Source organism: Mustelus asterias, chromosome 14, assembly GCF_964213995.1.
Source record: "Mustelus asterias chromosome 14, sMusAst1.hap1.1, whole genome shotgun sequence".
In the NCBI taxonomy this organism is placed as follows: Eukaryota; Metazoa; Chordata; class Chondrichthyes; order Carcharhiniformes; family Triakidae; genus Mustelus; species Mustelus asterias.
The window spans coordinates 8,207,939-8,230,694 of NC_135814.1; the positions used below are offsets into that span (position 1 = coordinate 8,207,939).

At 48.2% G+C, this 22,756-nt stretch overlaps 1 protein-coding gene across 2 annotated transcripts in view; it reads right to left on the bottom strand.

Moving 5' to 3' along the window:
• Positions 1–22,756, bottom strand: part of cyp27a3 (cytochrome P450 family 27 subfamily A member 3) — a 71,463-nt gene that overhangs the window by 14,179 nt on the left and 34,528 nt on the right. For both annotated transcript variants that reach the window (XR_013499488.1, XM_078227858.1), the window contains exons 4-5: positions 5,339–5,536; positions 2,427–2,590 (exon numbers count right to left, since the gene is read on the bottom strand). Coding sequence is in view for 1 of the 2 variants with exons in the window: in XM_078227858.1 (XP_078083984.1) it covers positions 2,427–2,590; positions 5,339–5,536 (362 nt within the window). In the remaining variant the exon portion in view is untranslated. The remainder of the gene's footprint in view (positions 1–2,426; positions 2,591–5,338; positions 5,537–22,756) is intronic.

A 22,756-nucleotide genomic window follows, 5' to 3' on the forward strand; every position in this document is an offset into this window, starting at 1 on the left:
GGAATGTGGGCAGTACTGATCTTCATTAACTCCACTTTCCTACCCTGTTCCTGAATGTCCAAAAATCTAACTTGAGAAACGACATACTGGCACTGGAGGGGGTGCAGAGGAGATTCACTGGGTTAATTCCAGAGTTGAGAGGGTTGTCTTATGAGGAGAGACTGTGTAGACTGGGACTATACTCATTGGAATTTAGAAGAATGAGGGGGGATAGAAATCATCATAGAAATCCTACAGTGTAGAAGGAGGCCATTTGGCCCATCGAGTCTACACCGACCACAATCCCACCCAGGGCCTACTCCCATATCCCTACATATTTACCCGCTAATCCCTCTAACCTACCCATCTCAAGACACTAAGGGGCAATTTTAGCACGGCCAATCAACCTAACCCGCACATCTTTGGACTGTGGGAGGAAACCAGAGCACCCGGAGGAAACCCACGCAGACACGAGGAGAATGTGCAAACTCCACACAGACAGTGACCCAAGCCAGGAATCGAACCCAGGCCCCTGGAGCTGTGAAGCAGCAGTGCTAACCACTGTGCTACCGTGTCGCCCAGATCTTACAGAAACATATAAAATTGTAAAGGGAATCGCTAAGATAGAAGCAGGGAGTTGTTTCCACTGGCAGGTAAAACCAGAATTAGGGGGCATGACCTCAAAATAAGGGGGAGCAGATTTAGGACTGAGTTGAGGAGGAACTTCTTCACACAAAGGGTTGTGAATCTGTGGAATTCCCTGCCCAGTGAAGCAGTTGAGGCTACCTCATTGAATGTTTTTAAGGCAAGGATAGATACATTTGTGAACAGTAAAGGAATTAAAGGTTATGGTGAGCGGGTGGGTAAGTGAAGCTGAGTCCACGAAAAGATCAGCCATGATCTTATTGAATGGCGGAGCAGGCTCAAGGGTCCAGATGGCCTACTCCTGCTCCTAGTTCTTATGTTCTTTTGTTCTATGATCCCAGTCTTGAATATGCTTAATGATTGAGCAACACGGTCTCTCAAGGCAGAGCATTCCAAAGATTTACAGCTCTCTGGGGGCAGACATTTTTCCTCATCTCAATACTAAATGGCTGAACGCTCACCCTGAGACTGTGACTGCTCCCCCCGCACCTCACTCGAGACCCCCAGGCCAGGGGGAAACTGTCTATCAGGGCAGAATTTTCCCATCCCATCCGCCACGGGAATCATAGCGGGCGGGGACGGACTATGGTCCGTTGATCTCAGGCAGGATTTTCGGGTCTTTGGGGTGAGCACGGCCAGAAACTCCCACCCTTCGTATCTTCCCCGGCAAGAATTTCATCCTTTCAATTAGATCGGTTTTCATTCTGCTAAACTCCAGAGAATATAGGTCTACTCAACTCAATTTCTTTTCATAAGGCAATTGCCAGGTATCAATTCTGTGGACCTTTGTTGCAATCCCTCTGAGGGGAATACATCCTTCCTTAGGTAATGAGACAAAAATTATACATAGTCCTTCAAGTATGGTCCCACAAATTCCTATATAATTCCAACAAGACATTTTTTATACTTATAACCAACCCCTTTGCAATAAAGGCCACCTTCCCATACCATTTGTCTTCTTAATTGCTTCCTGTACCTGAACCATAGAATCCCCACAGTGCAAAAAGAGGCCATTCAGCCCATCTAGCCTGTACCCACTCTCTGAAAGGGAACTTACCCAGCCCACCCCCTCCACACATTTACCATGGCTAATTCATCTAACTTACACATGTTTGGACTGAGAGGGGAAACTGGAGCAACCAGAGGAAAGCCACATAGACATGGGGAGAATGTGCAGACTTCACACAGACACTGACCTAAGGCTGGACTCGAACCCAGGACCCTGCCGTTGTGAGGCAGCAGTGCTAGCCACTGTGCTATCGTGCTGCCCGATTATATCTGTACAAAGACACCCAAATCCCTCTGAACACCAACATTTGCTTATCTCTCTCCTTTTCTTAAAGGATTCTGTTTTCCTACACCTTGCCCGAGTCATCCCCTGATAATGTACTTGATTCCAGGGAGGCACAACTTCACTCAGTAAGCATGTGCCTCAGTGGGATCGCTTTCATAGAATCCTACAGTGCAGAAGGAGGCCATTCAACCCATCGAGTCTGCACCGATCACAATCCCACCCAGGCCCTTTCCCCATAACCCCATTCATTTACCCTAGCCAGTCCCCCTGACACTAAGGGTCAATTTAGCATGGCCAATCCGCTTAACCAGCACGTCTTTGGAGTGTAGGAGGAAACCGGAGCACCCAGAGGAAACCCATGCAGACACGGGGAGAACATGCAAACTCCACACAGACAGCGACCCAAGCTGGGATTCGAACCCAGGTCCCTGGAGCTGTGAGCCAGCAGTGCTAACCACTGTGTCACCGTGCCACCCGGGTTCATTGTGATTAAATATTTTGTTCCTACCGTATCCACTGCAGCCAGTAGCAGCTCACTTAAGCTGCCATATATATCCAGAGAAGTCATCTTGGTACTGGTCAGCAGGTATGTGAGATACTCTCCTTCCACTGAAAGGCCTCTGTCAATGCTCTCCTGCATCTCTTTGATTTTCTTGTTAACCAGTTTCTCAGCTAAAAGTGAAGAAAACACAGCCAGCAATTAATATAAGTGGCAGAAGGTTCGGAGAGGAGTTCTGGAGGGGGATTTGTTTTCACCCAGAGAGTGCTGAGGGATGAGGAACTCACGGCCTGAAAGAGTGGTAAAGGCAGAAACCCTTGTCAGATTGGAAAACAAAATCTCTGGAGGGTGGCACGGTGGCTAGGGTGGCACTGTAGCACAGTGGTTAGCACTGCTGCCTCACAGGTTCAATTCCAGCTCGGGTCACTGTCTGTGTGTAGTTTGCACATTCTCCCTGTGTCTGTGTGGGTTTCCTTCGGGTGCTCCGATTTCCTCCCACAGTCCGAAGATGTGCAGGTTAGATGGATTGACCATGCTAAATTAACCCTAGTATCAGGGGCATTAGCAGGGTAAATGTGTGGGTTTACGGGAATAGGGTCTGGGTTGGATTGTGGTCAGTACAGACTCGATGGGCTGAATGGTCTCCTTCTGTACTGTAGGGATTCTATGATTCTATGACATGCACTTGAGGTTCCATAACCTACAGAGCTGGAAGGTGGGATTAGGTTGGATGCCTTCATATTGGGCAGCAGTAATGCGATGGGCCAAATGGCCTCCATTTGCGCTGTGAATCATTCTATCAGCTGGATGTTTCCTCACAGGGCGAGTCAGGCTGGATGGAAAGTCAGAGATCCGCTCGCTCCCGCCCCCTTGGGGTCCCAGCTCAATGTGTCAGGTGGCCAATTAGCAGCCACCCAATGCGAATTTGGCCAATCAACGCTGCAAAGGATAGCTCTGCATCCAATCAGGAGTCTAGGCTGGGGTGACATGGTGAAAATGAGGGTAATCAGTCGCAGCTACACATTACGCCCCCCCCCCCCCCCCGGTTAAATAAAGTCCAAAACCATACGGACTGCCACCTTCCCCCGCGGAATCTGCTGCCTCGTGCAGCCATGGCCCTGGTGTCAGGCCTCCCCCCACGCCCAGGTTCACAGAGTTCCCAAAGTCCTACAGTGCAGGAGGAGGCCATTCAGCCCATCGAGCCTGCACCGGCAACAATCCCACCCCAGGCCCTATCCCCGTACCCCCATGCATTTACCCTGCTAATCCCCCTGACACCAAGGCGCAATTTAGCATGGCCAATCGACCTAACCCGCACATCTTTGGACTGTGGGAGGAAACCGGAGCGCCCGGAGGAAACCCACGCAGAGACGGGGAGAACGTGCAAGCTCCACACAGACAGTGACCCGAGGCTGGATTTGAACCCGGGTCCCTGGCGCTGTGAGGCAGCAGTGCTAACCACTGTGCCACCGTTCTGCCACATGATATCTGCCATAAAGCACTCCCAAAATCATTCCCTCTATGATGCAGCAGGTAACAAGAAATTCCATTGAAGTGACTCCGTAACAGGCCCAATCGCTAAGTGAATTGTTTATCTCACAATGGTGGCTGGGCGCCTGACTCCCACACTCGCTCGCATTCCGCAATATCGGAGATTGGCGCGATGGGGTTCTATTGGCGACCTTGCGTCCTCAGAACACTTTTTAACTTCGAATTCAAAACGGAAAATGTCGGCTGAACTCAGCAGGTCTGGCAGCATCGGTGGAGAGAGATACACAGTTAATGCTTTGAGTGGGTAAGTGTCGCACGGACCCAAAACATTAAGTCTGCGATGGCCTGGGGGTATTATCGCTCGACTATTAATGCAGAAACTCAGCTAATGTTCTGGGGACCTGGGTTTGAATCCCACCACAGTCGATGGTGGAATTTGAATTCAATTTTTTAAAAATCTGGAATTAAGAATCTACTGATGACCATGGAACCATTGTCGATTGTCGGAATAACCCTTCCTTTAGGGAAGGAAATCTGCTGTCCTTACCCGGCTGGCCTACATGTGACTCCAGAGCCACAGCAATGTGGCTGACTCTCAACTGCCCTCTGAAATGGTCTAGAAAACCACTAAATTCAAGGGAATGGACAACAAATGCAGACCCGCTGAGTTTTTCCAGCATTTTATTTCAGATCTCCAGCATGAGATACCAGAGATGAGGGGTGTTGATTATGAGGAGAGACTGAGCAGATTGGGTTTGTACTCGTTGGAATTTAGAAGCCTGAGGGGGGATCTTATAGAGACCTATAAGATAATGAAGGGGCTGGATAGGGTAGAGGTGGAGAGATTCTTCCCACTTGTAAAGGAAACTAGAACTAGAGGGCACAGCCTCAAAATAAAGGGGGGTCAGTTTAGGACAGAGTTGAGGAGGAACTTCTCCTCTCAGAGGGTGGTGAATCTCTGGAATTCTCTGCCCACTGAGGTGGTGGAGGCTACCTCGCTGAATATGTTTAAAGCGCGGATGGATGGATTCCTGATCGGTAAGGGAATTAGGGGTTATAGGGATCAGGCGGGTAAGTGGAACTGATCCACTTCAGATCAGCCATGATCTTATTGAATGGCGGGGCAGGCTCGAGGGGCTAGATGGCCTACTCCTGCTCCTATTGCTTATGTTCTTATCCGCAGTATCTTGATTTTGTGTATATTCGAGGTTTGCGTGGGGAGCACAGACCCTCTACTTTGTGGCTGTAACATCCAGCCCAATATTTCTGTTTTCCCAGCTTCTCTATTGGCTGGTACATTCTGGAAGAAGGGAGATTGGGGAATTATCTGACTTTTTTAAGGGAGCTTCCCAGGTAATAGCGTTGCTCATTTTTAACGTAAAGGAGACGAACCTCACAAAACATCCCACTATTAAATAATTTGATCTTACTGATGTAAAAGAGATAGTCCCACGCTGCCACAAATTGTTTCCACAGGGACAAAAATGGCCACATTGCCTTTGGGAAGAAGATAACAATCGCAGAGAGACGGAACACCTCAAACACGGCCTCGATGAACTTCTGCGTCTCCTCGGGAATCTCTTCCTCCAGGCATCCCATCCTCGTTTCGAACAGTATGGTGCAGATGGCTGTGAGAAGGAAAGCACAGAAAAAATAAAGCACGCTGACAGATTGTTGGCAAAACTAGTGGGAGTCGAATAAAGAAAGGACTTGTTACAAAGTCCTCGTGCAACTTTAAACTTGAATAACACTTGAAGGTCCAGCGTTAGGAACAAATGGGTTATTCAGGATGTTTTTGATGCTGCATTAACATTTCTGCATTTTACCTCAGCGAGAATATTTTCCGATTTGGAGTTGGACAATTCTCCACACAAGCTATGTGTGTATCCAGCAATTTGAACTGTATCGTGTTAACAGCTTTTAACTCTGCCACTGATGGCGAGTGGAGGTAATGTTCTCACCATGTTTGGCTCTAAACAAGATATCTCAAAAACGAATGTACGGATTTGAGTGAAAGCTGGTACACAGTTGGGGTACGGCCCAAGGAAGGTCCGATCAGCTTTCAGCAAGATAGAATCCTACAGTGCAGAAGGAGGCCATTTGGCCCATTGAGTCTGCACCGACCACAATTCCACCCAGGCCCTATCCCCATAACCCCATGCATTTATCCTAGCTAATCCCCCTGATACTAAGGTGCAACTTAGCATGCACCTAGAACATAGAACATTACAGCGCAGTACAGGCCATTCGGCCCTCGATGTTGCGCCGACCAGTGAAACCAATCTAAAGCCCCTCTAATCTACACTATTCCAATATCATCCATACGTTTATCCAATAATCATTTGAATGCTCTTAATGTTGACGAGTCCACTACTGCTGCAGGCAGGGCATTCCACGCCCTTACTACTCTCTGAGTGAAGAACCTACCTCTAACATCTGTCCTATATCTCTCACCCCTCAACTTAAAGCTATGTCCCCTCGTGTTAGCCATCACCATCTGAGGAAAAAGCCTCTCACTATCCACCCTGTCTAATCCTCAGATAGATCATCTTGTATGCCTCTATTAAGTCACCTCTTAACCTTCTTCTCTCTAACGAAAACAACCTCAAGCCCCTCAGCCTTTCCTCATACGATTTTCCCATCATACCAGGCAACATCCTGGTAAATCTCCTCTGCACCCTTTCCAACACTTCCACATCTTTCCTATAATGCGGCGACCAGAACTGTACGCAATACTCCAAGTGCGGCCGCACCAGAGTTTTGTACAGTTGCAGCATGACCTCCTGGCTCCGAAACTCAATCCCTCTACCAACAAAAACTAACACACTGTACGCCTTCTTAACAACCCTATCAACCTGGGTGCCAACTTTCAGGGATCTATGCACATGGACACCCAGATCCCTCTGTTCACCCACACTACCAAGTATCTTACCATTAGCCCAGTACTCTGTATTCCTGTTACTCCTTCCAAAGGGCGGCACGGTAGCACAGTGGTTAGCACTGCTGCTTCACAGCTCCAGGGTCCTGGGTTCGATTCCCGGCTCGGGTCACTGTCTGTGTGGAGTTTGCACATTCTCCTCGTGTCTGCGTGGGTTTTCTCCGGGTGCTCCGGTTTCCTCCCACAGTCCAAAGATGTGCGGGTTAGGTTGATTGGCCAGGTTAAAAATTGCCCCTTAGAGTCCTGAGATGTGTAGGTTAGAGGGATTAGCAGGTAAATATGTGGGGGTAGGTCCTGGGTGGGGTTGTGGTCGGTGCAGGCTCGATGGGCCGAATGGCCTCCTTCTGCACTGTAGGGTTTCTATGATAAGTGAATCACCTCACACTTGTCCGCATTAAACTCCATTTGCCACCTCTCGGCCCAGCTCTGCAGCTTATCTATGTCCCTCTGTAACCTGCCACTTCCCTCCGCACTGTCTACAACTCCACCGACTTTAGTGTCATCCGCAAATTTACTAATCCATCCTTCTACGCCCTCATCCAGGTCATTAATAAAAATGACAAACAGCAGCGGCCCCAAAACAGATCCTTGCGGTACACCACTAGTAATTGAACTCCAGGATGAATATTTCCCATCAACCACCACCCTCTGTCTTCTTACAGCTAGCCAATTCCTGATCCAAACTGCTAAATCACCCTCAATCCCATGTATCCGTATTTTCTGCAAAAGCTTACCATGGGGAACCTTATCAAACGCTTTGCTGAAATCCATATACACCACATCAACCGCTTTACCCTCATCCACCTCTGTGGTCACCTTCTCAGAGAACTCAATAAGGTTTGTGAGGCACGACCTACCCTTCACAAAACCGTGCTGACTATCCCTAATCAAATTATTCCTTTCTAGGTGATTATAAATCCTATCTTTTATAATCCTTTCCAAAACTTTGCCCACAACAGAAGTAAGGCTCACCGGTCTATAATTACCAGGGTTGTCCCTATTCCCCTTCTTGAACAAGGGGACAACATTTGCTACCCTCCAGTCTTCTGGCACTGTTCCTGTAGACAATGACGACACAAAGATCAAAGCCAAAGGCTTTGCAATCTCCTCCCTAGCCTCCCAGAGAATCCTCGGATAAATCCCATCCGGCCCAGGGGACTTATCTATTTTTACCCTTTCCAGAATTGCTAACACCTCCTCTTTATGAACCTCAATCCCATCCAGTCCAACAGCCTGCACCTCAGTACTCCCCTCGACAACACTGTCCCTCTCCAGTGTGAATACCGACGAAAAATATTCATTTAGTGCCTCTCCTATCTCTTCAGACTCCCACAACTTCCCACTACTGTCCTTGACTGGCCCTAATCTTACCCAAGTCATTCTTTTACTCCTGACATACCTATAGAAAGCTTTAGGGTTTTCCTTGATCCTACCTGCCAAGGACTTCTCATGTCCCCTCCTGGCTTTTCTTAACTCTTTCTTTAGGTCCTTCCTGGCGAACGTGTAACTCTCAAGCGCCCTAACTGAGCCTTCACGTCTCTCATCTTTACATAAGTCTCCTTCTTCCTCTTCACAAGAGATTCAACCTCCTTAGTAAACCACGCTTCCCTCACACGTCTGCTTCCTCCCTGCCTGACAGGTACATATTTATCAAGGATATTTATCAGAATTCACCTGACCAGCACGTCTTTCAGACTGAGAGGGGAAACCGGAGCACCCAGAGGAAACCCACGCAGACACAGGGAGAATGTGCAAACTCCATGCAGACCCAAGCCGGGAATCGGACCCGGGTCCCTGGCGCTGTGAGGCAGCAGTGCTAACCACCATGCCACCCATGTCCTCTGCTAAAAAGAGCATTTGGAATGGCACATCACGATCATGTCGAGAAAACACTAAATTACACTCAGAAATATTGGACTTCAGAAAGCGTTTGACAAAATCCTGCTTAAGAGATTATCGTGCAAGATTAAAGCGCATGGGGTTGGGGGAAGTGTATTGAGATGGATAGAAACTGGTTGGCAGAGAGGAAACAAAGAGTAGGAATTAATGGGTGCTTTTCAAATTGGTAGGCAGTAACCAGTGAGGTGCCACAGGGATCGGCGCTGGGACCCCAGCTATTCACAATTTATATCAGTGATTTGGATGAGGGGACAAAATGTAACATCTCAAAGTTTGCAGATGATACCAAGTTGGGTGGGAGTGTGAACTGTGACAAGGATGCAGAGATCCTTCAGCATGATCTGGACAGGTTGGGTGAGTGGGCTAATCAATGGCAGATGCAGTATAATTTGGATAAATGTGACGTTATTCACTTTGGAAGCAAAAGCAAGGAGGCAGATTATTAACTGAATGGCTGTAAATTGGGAGAGGGGAGTGTGCAGCGGGACCTGGGTGTCCTTGTGCACCAGTCACTGAAGGTAAGCATGCAGGTGCAGCAGGCGATTAAAAAGCAAATGGTATGTTGGCCTTCACTGTGAGAGGTTTGGCATACTGGAGCAGGGATGTGTTGTTACAATTATACAGGGCCCTGGTGAGGCCACACCTAGAATATTCCGTCTAATTTTGGTCTCCTTTTGTGAGGAAGGATGTTCTTGCGCTTGAGGGAGTGCAGCAAAGGTTTATCAGGCTGATTCCGGGGATGGCGGGACTGATGTATGAGGAGAGATTGACTAGGTTATGATTGTTTTTGCTGGAGTTCAGACGAATGGAGGGGGATCTCATAGAAACTTATAAAATTCTAACAGGACTAGACAGGGTAGATGCAGGAAGGATGTTCCCGATGGTGGGGGAGTCCAGAACCAGGGGTCACAGTCTAAGGATTCGGGGTAGACCATTTAGGACGGAGGTGAGGAGACATTTCTTCACCCAAAGAGTGGTGAGCCTGTGGAATTCATTACCACAGGAAGTAGTTGATGCCAAAACATTGAATGTATTCAAGAGGCGGCTGGATATAGCACTTGGGGCGAATGGGATCAAAGGTTATGGGGAGAAAGGAGGATCAGGCTACTGAGTTGGATGATCAGCCAAGATCGTGATGAATGGCGGAGCAGGCTCGAAGGGCTGAATGGCCTCCTCCTGCTTCTATGTTTTATGTTTAAATGAGACCTGTGGATTTCAGAAAATGGACAAACAAGCCAAAGCAACTTGTTCCAAATGTTTTCTGGAATGTTCCAAATATGAATGGACTTGCGGATAGCGAAGAGCATTGTCGGGCAATACAGCAGGATATAGATAGGCTGGAAAATTGGGCGGAGAGGTGGCAGATGGAGTTTAATCCGGATAAATGCAAAGTGATGCATTTTGGAAGAAATAATGTAGGGAGGAGTTATACAATAAATGGCAGAGTCATCAGGAGTATAGAAACACAGAGGGACCTAGGTGTGCAAGTCCACAAATCCTTGAAGGTGGCAACACAAGTGGAGAAGGTGGTGAAGAAGGCATATGGTATGCTTGCCTTTATAGGACGGGGTATAGAGTATAAAAGCTGGAGTCTGATGATGCAGCTGTATAGAACGCTGGTTAGGCCACATTTGGAGTACTGCGTCCAGTTCTGGTCGCCGCACTACCAGAAGGACGTGGAGGCGTTAGAGAGAGTGCAGAGAAGGTTTACCAGGATGTTGCCTGGTATGGAGGGTCTTAGCTATGAGGAGAGATTGGGTAGACTGGGGTTGTTCTCCTTGGAAAGACGGAGAATGAGGGGAGATCTAATAGAGGTGTACAAGATTATGAAGGGTATAGATAGGGTGAACAGTGGGAAGCTTTTTCCCAGGTCGGAGGTGACGATCACGAGAGGTCACGGGCTCAAGGTGAGAGGGGCGAAGTATAACTCGGATATCAGAGGGACGTTTTTTACACAGAGGGTGGTGGGGGCCTGGAATGCGCTGCCAAGTAGGGTGGTGGAGGCAGGCACGCTGACATCGTTTAAGACTTACCTGGATAGTCACATGAGCAGCATGGGAATGGAGGGATACAAACGATTGGTCTAGTTGGACCAAGGAGCGGCACAGGCTTGGAGGGCCGAAGGGCCTGTTTCCTGTGCTGTACTGTTCTTTGTTCTTTGTTCTTTAAAGGACTCATTGTGGATGTACTTTGGAATCAACGGAAGAATGAAGCTGGAATATATTCAATATTGAGCCGTGTGGCCAGGAACACTAAAATTTGTTTAACAAAAGAGGGCTGAGGATGTAAATTCAGTCATTGGCTGCATTCTGGTGGGTGATGCTAAGAGTGAGACAACGGTCACGCCCTGTTTCCTGGCAAAGATACATCAAAAGCGCGAAAGCCATCCAGAAACTAATTGCCATCTCTTGTGCAGACAGTGAGAGATGAGCATCATCTGTCAGTGCAGATACGATAGGCAAAATGGCCTCCTTCCGCAGCGTAGCAATTTGGTGACCTCAGCAGGAATGATATCCTGTGAGCGACATCCTGGACATGGTCTGGACATCTCTTTAACCTGTGCTTAACCCTCTCTCCACTCACATTGTCTGTACCTTTAAGACTTGATTACCTGTAAAGACTCGCATTCCAACCGTTATTTTGTAAATTGAGTTTATGTCTTTATATGCCCTGTTTGTGAACAGAACTCCCACTCACCTGATGAAGGAGCAGCGCTCCGAAAGCTTGTGCTATCAAATAAACCTGTTGGACTTTAACCTGGTGTTGTGAGACTTCTTACTGTGCCCACCCCAAGTCCAACGCCGGCATGGTAGCACAGTGGTTAGCACTGCTGCTTCACAGCTCCAGGGACCTGAGTTCGATTCCCAGCTTGGGTCACTGTCTGTGTGGAGTTTGCACGTTCTCCTCGTGTCTGCGTGGGATTCCTCCGGGTGCTCCGGTTTCCTCCCACAGTCCAAAGATGTGCGGGTTAGGTTGATAGGCCATGCTAAAAATTGCCCCTTAGTGTCCTGAGATGCGTAGGTTAGAGGGATTAGTGGGTAAAATATGTAGGGATATGGGAGTAGGGCCTGGGTGGGATTGTGGTCGGTGCAGACTCGATGGGCCGAATGGCCTCGTTCTGTACTGTAGGGTTTCTATGATTTCTATGATCTCCACATCATGGTCTCACCTGCCGGAAATGTGGGCTAAAAGCCAGCTGCAAGTTTGATCAGGTGTGGATGAGTGCTGGGCTGCCAGAGTGGATGTGACACAGAATCAGAAAGCCAGCCAGCAGCAGATACCCCTGCAAAAGCTTTCTCTGATTGTTGAAGCAAGACTGCCCACAGCTGAAGTGCAAACAGAGCCAAACTGAGGACATTGGAATCTCAAAATCGACTATTCCCCTGCTGAAGCCAACACTAATTGAATCATAACAGCTCACCATCTACTTCACATGGATAAGTCAAGGACTCATAGAATCCTACAGTGCAGAAGGAGGTCATTCGGCCCATCAAGTCTGCACCACACAATCCCGCCCATGCCCTATCCCCACAACCCCATGCATTTACCCTCGCTAGTCCCCCTGACACTAAGGAACAATTTTAGCATGGCCAATCCACCTAACCCACACATCTTTGGACTGTGGGAGGAAACCGGAGCACCTGAAGGAAACCCACGCAGACACGAGAGAACGCCACACATTGACCCAAACTGGGAATCAAACCCGGGTCCCTGGCGCTGTGAGGCAGCAGTGCTAACCACTGTGCCACCGTGCCACTCCTGTTTCATTTTTTTTTTAAAAACTTACTTTGGTCTCGATTCTCATTTCGAATCTGTATGAATGTATATGCATGTGTTTTATCAAATTCTTACTCTTTCTTTAACCCAAGAAAACCTCGTTAAATTGACTCCTTTTTGAACTTAAAAATTTGGGAGAGGGACTTGGGACGAATGGGATCAAAGGTTATGGGGGAAAAAGCAGGATTAGACTATTGAGTTGGATGATCAGCCATGATCGTGATGAATGGCGGAGCAGGCTCGAAGGGCCGAATGGCCTCCTCCTGCTCCTATCTTCCATCATTCTATGTTTCCATGTTTCTAAAAGGGAGGAGATCCTTTCTTTATCTTGTTATGACCAGCAGAGGGTGTTGAATTAACAAAGGGAACCTGTTCATCCTTCCTCAGCAGAACAACTTGGGGATATCCCAACCGGAATTTAACAAATTGAGGCATCATGTCCAGGTTAACAAATTTGGATCCAGACATTATTATCTTCCTTTGAGGAAGTGCAAAGGACCCGGGTTCAATTCCAGCCTCGGGTGACTGTCTGTGTGGAGTTTGCACGTTCTCCCCGTGTCTGCGTGGGTTTCCTCCGGGAGCTCCGGTTTCCTCCCACAGTCGAAAGATGTGCAGGTTAGGTGGATTGGCCGTGCAAAATCGCCTCTTAGTGTTGGCACAGATCTTGGGTAACTAACAAAGTTGTATGGAGGTGAATTTGTGGATGAAGCATTCAGGGATGTGTGAGAACTGATATGTCGTCAGGCACACCTCTACAGAAAGTCCATTCAGCAAAGCCTTGTTCAAAACCATGCCATAGTTGATGAAATGTTACACAAAATACTGGCATCCAGGACAAAGTAGCCATTTGATTGGCACCCCATGCACAAACATTCACTCCCCCCACCACCGATGAACAGCGACAGCCGTGTGTACTATCAACAAGCTGCGCTGCAGTAACTCACCAAGGATCCTTCGGCAACATCTTCCAAACCCATGATCGCCACCATCTAGAAGGACAAGGACAGCAGGTACCTGGGAACACCACCACCTGCAAGTTCCCCTTCAAGTCACTCCCCATCCTGACTCGGAAATACATCGCCATTCCTTCACTGTCGCTGGGTCAAAATCCTGGAACTCCCCCCCCGCCCCTAGCAGCACTGTGGGGGTACCTACGCCACATGGACTGCAGCGGTTCAAGAAGGCAGCTTGCCATCAGCTGCTCAAGGGCAATTAGGGATGAGCAATAAACGCTGGCCAAACCAGCATCCGCAAATGAATTTTTAAAAAGAGCCCAGACAGGACAATGCCAGGTTTCCTTCCCGAAAGGGCATGAATGAAACAGCTGAGTTTTTACAACAATCTGACAATTTTATGATCATTTGCACTCACAGCAGCTTTTTATGTTCGGATATTTTGAACTGAATTGAACTTCTCATACTGAGGGGATTTGAACTCATGCACTCTGAATTTTAGTGAAGACTGGCCAACTGTGCACTAAGCAACATACTGCAAATAGAAACTTCGGTCAATATTAACACTGCTTGCTAGAGAATAGTTGAGAAATTATTGCCTGCATAGTTCTCAGATAAAATCCTGGATCGCTACAGCAATGGAACCAGGCATAACAAGTCAGAGAATAATATGACACAGGGCATGGGAGGAGGCCATTCGGCCCATCATGTTCTTGCTGGTGTAGTAAAAGTGTCTGGCACATATAAGATTAATGTGGGATTGAGTACAGCACCACCCATGCAGTGATGTCAGAGAGCACATGACCCTCGCCCAGGGTCAGCCAAGTGTTGGACAGAGATTTGTTTACCAGCAAGCATGGAGACATCTCCCAGCTTGTAACCCTTTACTCTTTTGTGGGCGGCACAGTGACACAGTGGTTAGCACTGCTGCCTCACAGCACCAGGGACGCAGATTCAATTCCCGGCTTGGGTCATTGTCTGTGTGGAGTCTGTACGTTCTCCCCGTGCCTGCCTGGGTTTCCTCCGGGTGCTCCGGTTTCCTCCCAATCTGAAAAATGTGCTTGCGGTTAGGTGTATTGGCCGTGCTAAATTCTCCCTCGGTGTACCCGAACAGGCGCTGGAGTGTGGCGACTAGGGGATTTTCACAGTAACTTCATTGCAGTGTTAATGTAAGCCTAGAACCATAGAACCACAGAAAATTACAGCTCAGAAACAGGCCTTTTGGCCCTTCTTGTCTGTGCCGAACCATTTTATGCCTAGTCCCACTGACCTGCACTTGGACCATATCCCTCCACACCCCTCTCATCCATGAACCCGTCCAAGTTTTTCTTAAATGTTAAAAGTGACCCCGCATTTACCACTTTATCCGACAGCTCATTCCACACTCCCACCACTCTCTGCGTGAAGAAGCCCCCCCTAATATTCCCTTTAAACTTTTCTCCTTTCACCCTTAACCCATGCCCTCTGGTTTTTTTTCTCCCTTAGCCTCAGCGGAAAAAGCCTGCTCGCATTCACTCTATCTATACCCATCAAAATCTTATACACCTCTATCAAATCTCCCCTCAATCTTTTACGCTCCAGGGAATAAAGTCCCAACCTATTCAATCTCTCTCTGTAAATCAGCTTCTCAAGTCCCGGCAACATCCTTGTGAACCTTCTCTGCACTCTTTCAATCTTATTTACATCCTACTTGTGACACTGATAAGTAAACTTTAAATTTAAACTATGGGCGGAATTCTCTGGCAGTTCATGCCAGCAGGATTCTCCGGTCTTGCTAGCAGCGCAACCTCCACCCACGGGTCTCTGCCTGACATCAATGGGAAACCCCACTGACCGCAGCGGGACCGGGAGAATCCCACCGCTAGCAAACAACATGCTACCTACTGCCGGCAGGTAACACACGGCTGGGAGGCCAAAGAATCTCACCCTATATTTGTAAATAGTTCTAAGTCAATAAAGATTTACAGTTAACCTACACACGATTACAAAGACTTCTTCAGAACTACCCAAACTATAACCAACACCCTACAATAGCTGGCTCTCTGCAAGAGCAACTCAGCCTGTCCCAGTCCTTTGCCTTTTCCTCATAACCCTACAATGCTTTTCTCTTCAGGTCATTAATTATCCAACTCCCTTTTGAAAGCTGCCTCCGCCACATTCTCAGGCACTGCTCTCCCAGTCCTAACCGCTCGCTGCAATACAAAGCTTGGCCCCGTGCCTCCTCCTGTTCTTTTATCAATCACTTTAACTCAGAGTCCACTGGTTTATCACCTTCCTGCTAATGGGATCAGTTTATCCCTATCTACAATGCCCACACCCTCATCATTTGGAACACCACCCTCTCAACCTACAAGGAGAACAGCCTCAGGTTCTCTCATTTATTCCCATAACTGAAATTCCTCATCTTTGGAACCATTCTTGCTATCTCTTTGCCCCCGCCAGCTCCCTCTCTGACATTTTTACATCCTTCCTAAAGTTTAGTGCTCTGAATAGGGACAGAATACGCCAATTGGGATCAAAAGAGTGGGTTCAACACAACCTCCTTCATTTGTACTCTGTGGGCCTGATTTTACCATCGCGTTGCACTCGTTTTCCAGCGCGAAAACTTGGTAAAGTTGGGCATGAGGTGAGTAGCGCGATCTGCGCCCACCTCCGTGTCAGTTACCCCTTTACCAAGGCCCAAATACGGCCATGATTGGGTCCGCGCCCAAAATGGGGGGGTCCGCTGCCGCTCTGCCTGTGATCGGTGAGGGGGGGAAGGGGGGGATCCGCTGCCACTCTGCCTGAGATCGGTGAGGGGGAAGGGGGGATCTGCTGCCACTCTGCCTGAGATCGGTGAGGGGGAAGGGGGGGGGATCCGCTGCCACTCTGCCTGAGATCGGTGAGGGGGAAGGGGGGATCCGCTGCCACTCTGCCTGTGATCAGTGAGGGGGAAGGGGGGATCCGCTGCCACTCTGCCTGTGATCAGTGAGGGGGAAGGGGGAGGTCCGCTGCCACTCTGCCTGAGATCAGTGAGGGGGAAGGGGGGATCCGCTGCCACTCTGCCTGTGATCAGTGAGGGGGAAGGGGGAGGTCCGCTGACACTCTGCCTGAGATCGGTGAGGGGGAAGGGGGGATCCGCTGCCACTCTGCCTGTGATCAGTGAGGGGGAAGGGGGAGGTCCGCTGCCACTCTGCCTGAGATCAGTGAGGGGGAAGGGGGGATCCGCTGCCACTCTGCCTGAGATCGGTGAGGGGGAAGGGGGGTATCCGCTGCCACTCTGCCGGAGATCAGTGGGGGGTGGGGGGGAAGGAGGGTCTCCTGGAATTATGCCTGAGATCGGTGGGGGGGGGGGCGCATTCGGTCTGGGTAGTGGGGGAGGGTGGGGGGGATAAGGGGCTCAGTAATGTTGTGGGGGTGGGGCATTGTTTGTGGGGGCCAGGGGGAGATATTACCCGTCCCAGGAGGGGGTGGCAGGGGAGCAGTATTCTATCATTTTTTTTCTGCGCATGCGCAGTTGATTGGAGCTGCACGATTTTGGGTGCGTTAAGCCCCGCCCACAGGCTTCTGCAGCGCGATTCGGAATTGCTGATATTTGTGCAGGCAGAGTGGTATTGGGGGCGCCTGAGAATGGGTCTAAAAGTCAGATCTGAAACATTCCCAGTTTCAAGACCGCCCAGCACTTAGAATCAAAATGGCAAAATAAGGCCCTCTGTCTCTCTCTGTACAGCCCTTTTAATCACTTTCTCAATCTGCCTTGCCATCTTCAATGATTTGTGCACACGTAAGCCCAGGTCCCTCAGCCTGGCGGCACAGTGGTTAGCACTGCTGCTTCACAGCGCCAGGGACTCAGGTTCGATTCCTGGTTTGGGTCACTGTCTGTGCATTGGATGTTCTCCCCGTGTCTGCGTGGGTTTCCTCCGGGTGCTCCAGTTTCCTCCCACAGTCTGAAAGATGTGCTGGTTAGGTGCACTGTCCATGCTAAATTCTCCCTCAGTGTCCCTGAACAGGCGCCGAAGTGTGGCCACTAGGGGATTTTCACAGTAACTTCATTGCAGTGTTAATGTAAGCCATACTTGTGACACTAATAAATAAACTTAAAAAAAAACCTTCACTCCCTTTCGAATTGTACCCTTTACTTTACATCATTTTTCCGACAACAAAGAATTCTCATCTTTCCAATAGCAAGCTTACTCCTTCCGGTATTCAAAACTCCCCTATATTTCCTGACACGGGAATAAAGAGAAAATATGGCACAATAATGGGAAATAAAGAACAGGGAGAGCAGAGGGATGGAGATGCTGCTTAGGCTGAGAGACAGCCAATTATTATCAGACAGAGTGCACTGCCCTTGCAGGCAACATTCCACCCAGGTCAAGGTCCAGTCAACTGCTGAAAAGGGTAGTTCAGTCGTTGATAAAAGCGAATTACTATGGGTGCTGGAATCGGACAGAAAATGCTGGAAAATTTCAGCAGGTCTGACAGCATCTGTGGAGAGAGGACAAAGTTTTGGCCTGTGCTCTCTCAGACATGTGTTCAGTACATGAATCTCACTTCCTTTAGGAGCTACAGAAGGCTCTTTTGAGATATGGTTCAGTGGTAAAACTCCTGCCTTTGAGTCCAAAGGTTGTATGTTCAAGCCCCACTCCAGGCAACTGCGGGATATAATCCTGGCTAGCTCTTCAGTATAGCACTGAGGCAGTGCTACAGCTTGTTGATGGCTCCTGCTCTGACCAAGACCGCAAGAAACTAAAAAGAGTCCAGAACTAGTGGTCATAGTTTGAGGGTAAGGGGTAAACTTTTTAGGACTGAAGTAAGGAGAAATTTCTTCACCCAGAGGGTGACGAATGTGTGGAATTCAGTACCACAGAATGTAGTTGAGGCCAAAATGTTGTGTGATTTCAAGAAGGTATTAGATAGATGGACGGCACGGTGGCATAGTGGTGAGCACTGCTGCCTCACAGCACCAAGGACCCAGGTTCAATTCCAGCCTCGAGTCACCTGTGTAGAGTTTGTTCGTTCTCCTCATGTCACCGTGGGTTTTCTCTGGGTACCCCGGTTTCCTCCCACATTCCAAAGATGTGCAGGTTAGGTGGATTGGCCATGCTAAATTGCCCCTTAGTGTCAGGGGGACTAGCTAGGGTAAATGCATGGGGTTATGGGGATAGGGCCTGGGTGGGATTGTGGTCGGTGCAGACTTGATGGGCCAAATTCCCTCCTTCTGCAATGTAGGGATTCTTTGATACAGCTCTTGGGGCTAATGACATCAAGGATATGGGGGGGAAAGGTATTGAATCTGATGATTAGCCATGATCAAAATGAATGGTGGAGCAGACTCGAAGGGCCGAATGGCCTACTCTGGGTTCTATTTTCCATGTATGTTTCATAGAAAGATAGGAACATAGAGGATAGGAGCAGGAGGCGGCCATTTGGCCCTTCGAGCCTGCTCCGCCATTTATTATGATCATGGCTGATCATCCAACTCAATACCTAATCTTGTTTTTTTCCCCATAACCTTTGATCCCATTCGCCCCAAGTGCTATATCCAGCCACCTCTTGAATACACTCAATGTTTTGGCATCAACTACTTCTTGTGGTAATGAATTCCACAGGCTCCCCACTCTTTGGGTGAAGAAATTTGGGTGAAGAAGTGGGGCGGCACGGTAGCACAGTGGCTAGCACTGCTGCTTCACAGCTCCAGGGACCTGGGTTCGATTCCCGGCTTGGGTCACTGTCTGTGTGGAGTTTGCACATTCTCCTGGTGTCTGTGTGAGTTTCCTCCGGGTGCTCCGGTTTCCTCCCACAGTCCAAAGATGTGCGGGTTAGGTTGATTGGCCATGCTAAAAAAGAAATTGCCCCTTGGTGTCCTGCGATGCGTAGGTTGGAGGGATTAGTGGGTAGATGTGTAGGGATATGGGAGTAGGGCCTGGATGGGATTGTGGTCAGTGCAGACTTGATGGGCCAAATGGCCTGTTTCTGCACTGTAGGGTTTCTATGATTCTATGAAATGTCTCCTCACCTCCGTCCTAAATGGTCTACCCCGAATCCTCAGACTGTGTTTTGATGTAGGCTGAGGGACAAACGTTGACCTGGAACACCAGGCACAATGCCTCAAGGCTTCACATAATGCCATGGTATCTGATACAGGCAGCCGAAAGGTTCAACCTCTCATTGGGAAGGCTACACCTCAGCCAGTGCCACACTCCCTCAATACTGGCATAGGAATCTCACTCTGGATTTCTGTACTCCAGCCTCTGGAGTGGGGCTCGAATCCACAACCCTCCGACTCAAAGGTGAGAGCGCGACCAACTGCATGAGCCATAGTGGACACCCAAAAGGCAAGATGAGGAAGGTTGCCCCCGAGTCCGTTTACCTACGGCGGTTCAAACAGACCTACTCTTGTTTGAACTTCAGTAATCCTTCTTAACAACATTTCCCCAGCCGACCTCTGAACCTTTACAGAGTTTTAAATTGGGACGGTGAGGTGAAAGGTCAAGGGCATCAAGCTGAAAAGAGTGGGCGAGGTTTTGAAACAAGTCAACAACCCTGTAGCTCAGAGAGGCCTAGTTTGGGTTTAAAAAGCCTGTCGGTAGCAAAAGGAAATGTAAAAAGAAAGACTCGCAACGATACGGCACTTTTCATGTCCACTGGATGTCCCAAAGCACGTTACAGCCAATCAAGTACTTCTGAGGGGTGGTCACATTCGTGAAGTAGGAAACTTGGCAGCCAATTTGTGCACAGCAAGATCCCATGAGCAACAAAGTCATAATACCCAGATAATCTGCATTTGTGATGTTGGTTGAAGGATAAATGTTGGCCAGGACACCGGGGGGGCGCACTCCCCTGCCCGTCTTCTAAATAATGCTGGATATAACTGCCAGAATTTTACCGGCACACTCGCCCCGGAATCGGGCGGGCAAGGCTCACAGAATGGCATTTTTCATTGGCCTCAGGTGGGATCTTACGAGCCTCGGGCGAGGCGAGGCGGTAAAATTACCTCAAACATGTTATATCCACCCGAGCAGGCAAATGAGGCCAATGTTTAACACCTCCTCCAGAAGAGAGGGCACCTCTGACAGTGCAGCACACCCCTCGGTACTGCCCTCGGATTGTCAGCCTCATTTTTTGTGCTCAAGCCCTGGGGAGGAACTTGAACCTGGAACCGAGCGAAGGGGAAACACAAATGAAAGGAAAGACTGCCACATTCCTGGGAAAGTGTGAACTCAATTCAGGGACAGCACCGTGAGATTTGGGTTTTGCACCAGTGAGGCTCAGGGAAGATGCAGAACAATCTTGGACTCTGGGAGTTCAGAAAGGCCACACAAAAAATAATCTCAGATCAGCGATGACCACGATGGTGTGGTTCAAATAGAAAGAGAAAAAAACCAAAGGTTGGGGCTATCTGAACCCAGACGTGAAGAGCCACAGTTGGATCAGGTACCTGGAGGAGGCAAGCAGGTAGCCAATGCCGGGTAGACATACCCCTGGAGGTTACATCACATGACCACCCACCTCCAACTGCTCCAATCAACATCCCAAACAGCAGGCAATTCTGCGAGGTGGAATTGCTTAAACAAGACCAGGGAGCACAGTCACTTTAGGGAACACCACCTCACCAGAGAATCATTCAGCACCTAAGGAGGCCATTCAGCCCCATTGTGTCTGCTCTTTCTCTGGAGGCTGCTGTATGGGAGTCAGAAGAGTCCCATACAGCAGCCTCCAGAGAAAGAGCCTTATTCTCCGTCAGATCCCAGCCTCCAAATCCAGAGTGAGAAAGGGAAGCACTTCTCTTTAACAATCCAATCAGCAACTGAGTTTATTTATCCGTGTAAGCCTATTCCCGCCCAATCACAAGGGTTTTCCTGTCAATCAATCTAATCAAGCCCTCCTCAGAAAAAAATCCCTGGGGAAAACACAAAAAAAAAACAGAACTGCATTGGTCAAGATTAAAACAAACACTTTAGCAATCAAGGTCAATTATACTGCTGCCGTAACAACAGGGCTGCCAATTACAGATGAATTAGCACTGGTTAACAGAACTCACTGCTAAAAACAATTCCTGCACATGGAACATGACACAAATACATTTCTTAAAGGCACAGTATCATCACAATTTTGATGATAGCCTTCAGTTTCAGCTACTAACTGATCTGAGGTTGAATTGGATGACCTTCTATTGAAGTGCGTAACCATAAAAATGGCTTAAGACATTGAACGTTGTCAGGATGCACAAAGTTCATTTTTCAAGCCCTATGGCTCTTCTACAGAACAAAAAATGGGAGACCATTCGGCCCATTGAGCCTTCTCCGCTGTTCATTACAATCATGGCTGTTCTTGAGCTTCATCTCCATTTTCCCACCTACCAACCCCCCTCCCCCATATCCCTTAATTAGCTAAGACAACAAAAATCTATCTTTCCCAACGTGTCTATCTCCACTCAGGTAGAGTCAACATGGTTTAGTGAAAGGGAAATCATGCTTAACAAATTTATTGGAGTTCTTTGAGGAAATAATATCTACTGTGGAGAAAGGGGAATTGATGGATGTACTGTACTTAGATTTCCAGAAGGCATTTCATAAAGAGCCACATCAAAGGTTATTTCGAAAAGTCAAAGCTCTGTTAAAGGGGGTAACACATTGGCATGAATGGAAGACTGGTTAGCTACCAGGAAACAGAGTCGGCATAAATTGGTCTTTTTCAAGTTGGCAAGATGTAATGAATGGTGTGCCACAGGGATCAGTGCTGTCTACAATTTATGTAAATGACCTGGTGTAGTTGAGAATTCTCATTCATTCTAAATGCCCAACATGAAGATAATTATCACCTAATGTTTTAACATGTGGTTTGAGAATAATACAAAATACTTAAGTAACATCTTAATGATGACTCTGAGAAATTAATTTGTAACATGCCAGTAAAATGGAAGATGTATTCATGAAAGATATCAGCACAAGTCAGGCATAAATTTGCAACAAAGTAAATTACCCAGGCCGGGTGATAATACCAAAAGATAAAGGTGTATTTTGGTATTAGAGTGGTTTAAACTGGTTAGAGAAACGCTGAATCATAAGGAGCCATTTTTGGGAGAGTACTTCCGTAAAACGGACAGATGAATGACAGATCAATATTTGAAGGTGTCAAAATATGATTAATTGAAGGACATAGACATAGAACAGACATAGAATAGACATGGAACAGTACAGCACAGAACAGGCCCTTCGGCCCACGATGTTGTGCCGAGCTTTATCTGAAACCAAGATTAAGCTATCCCACTCCCTATCATCCTGGTGTGCTCCATGTGC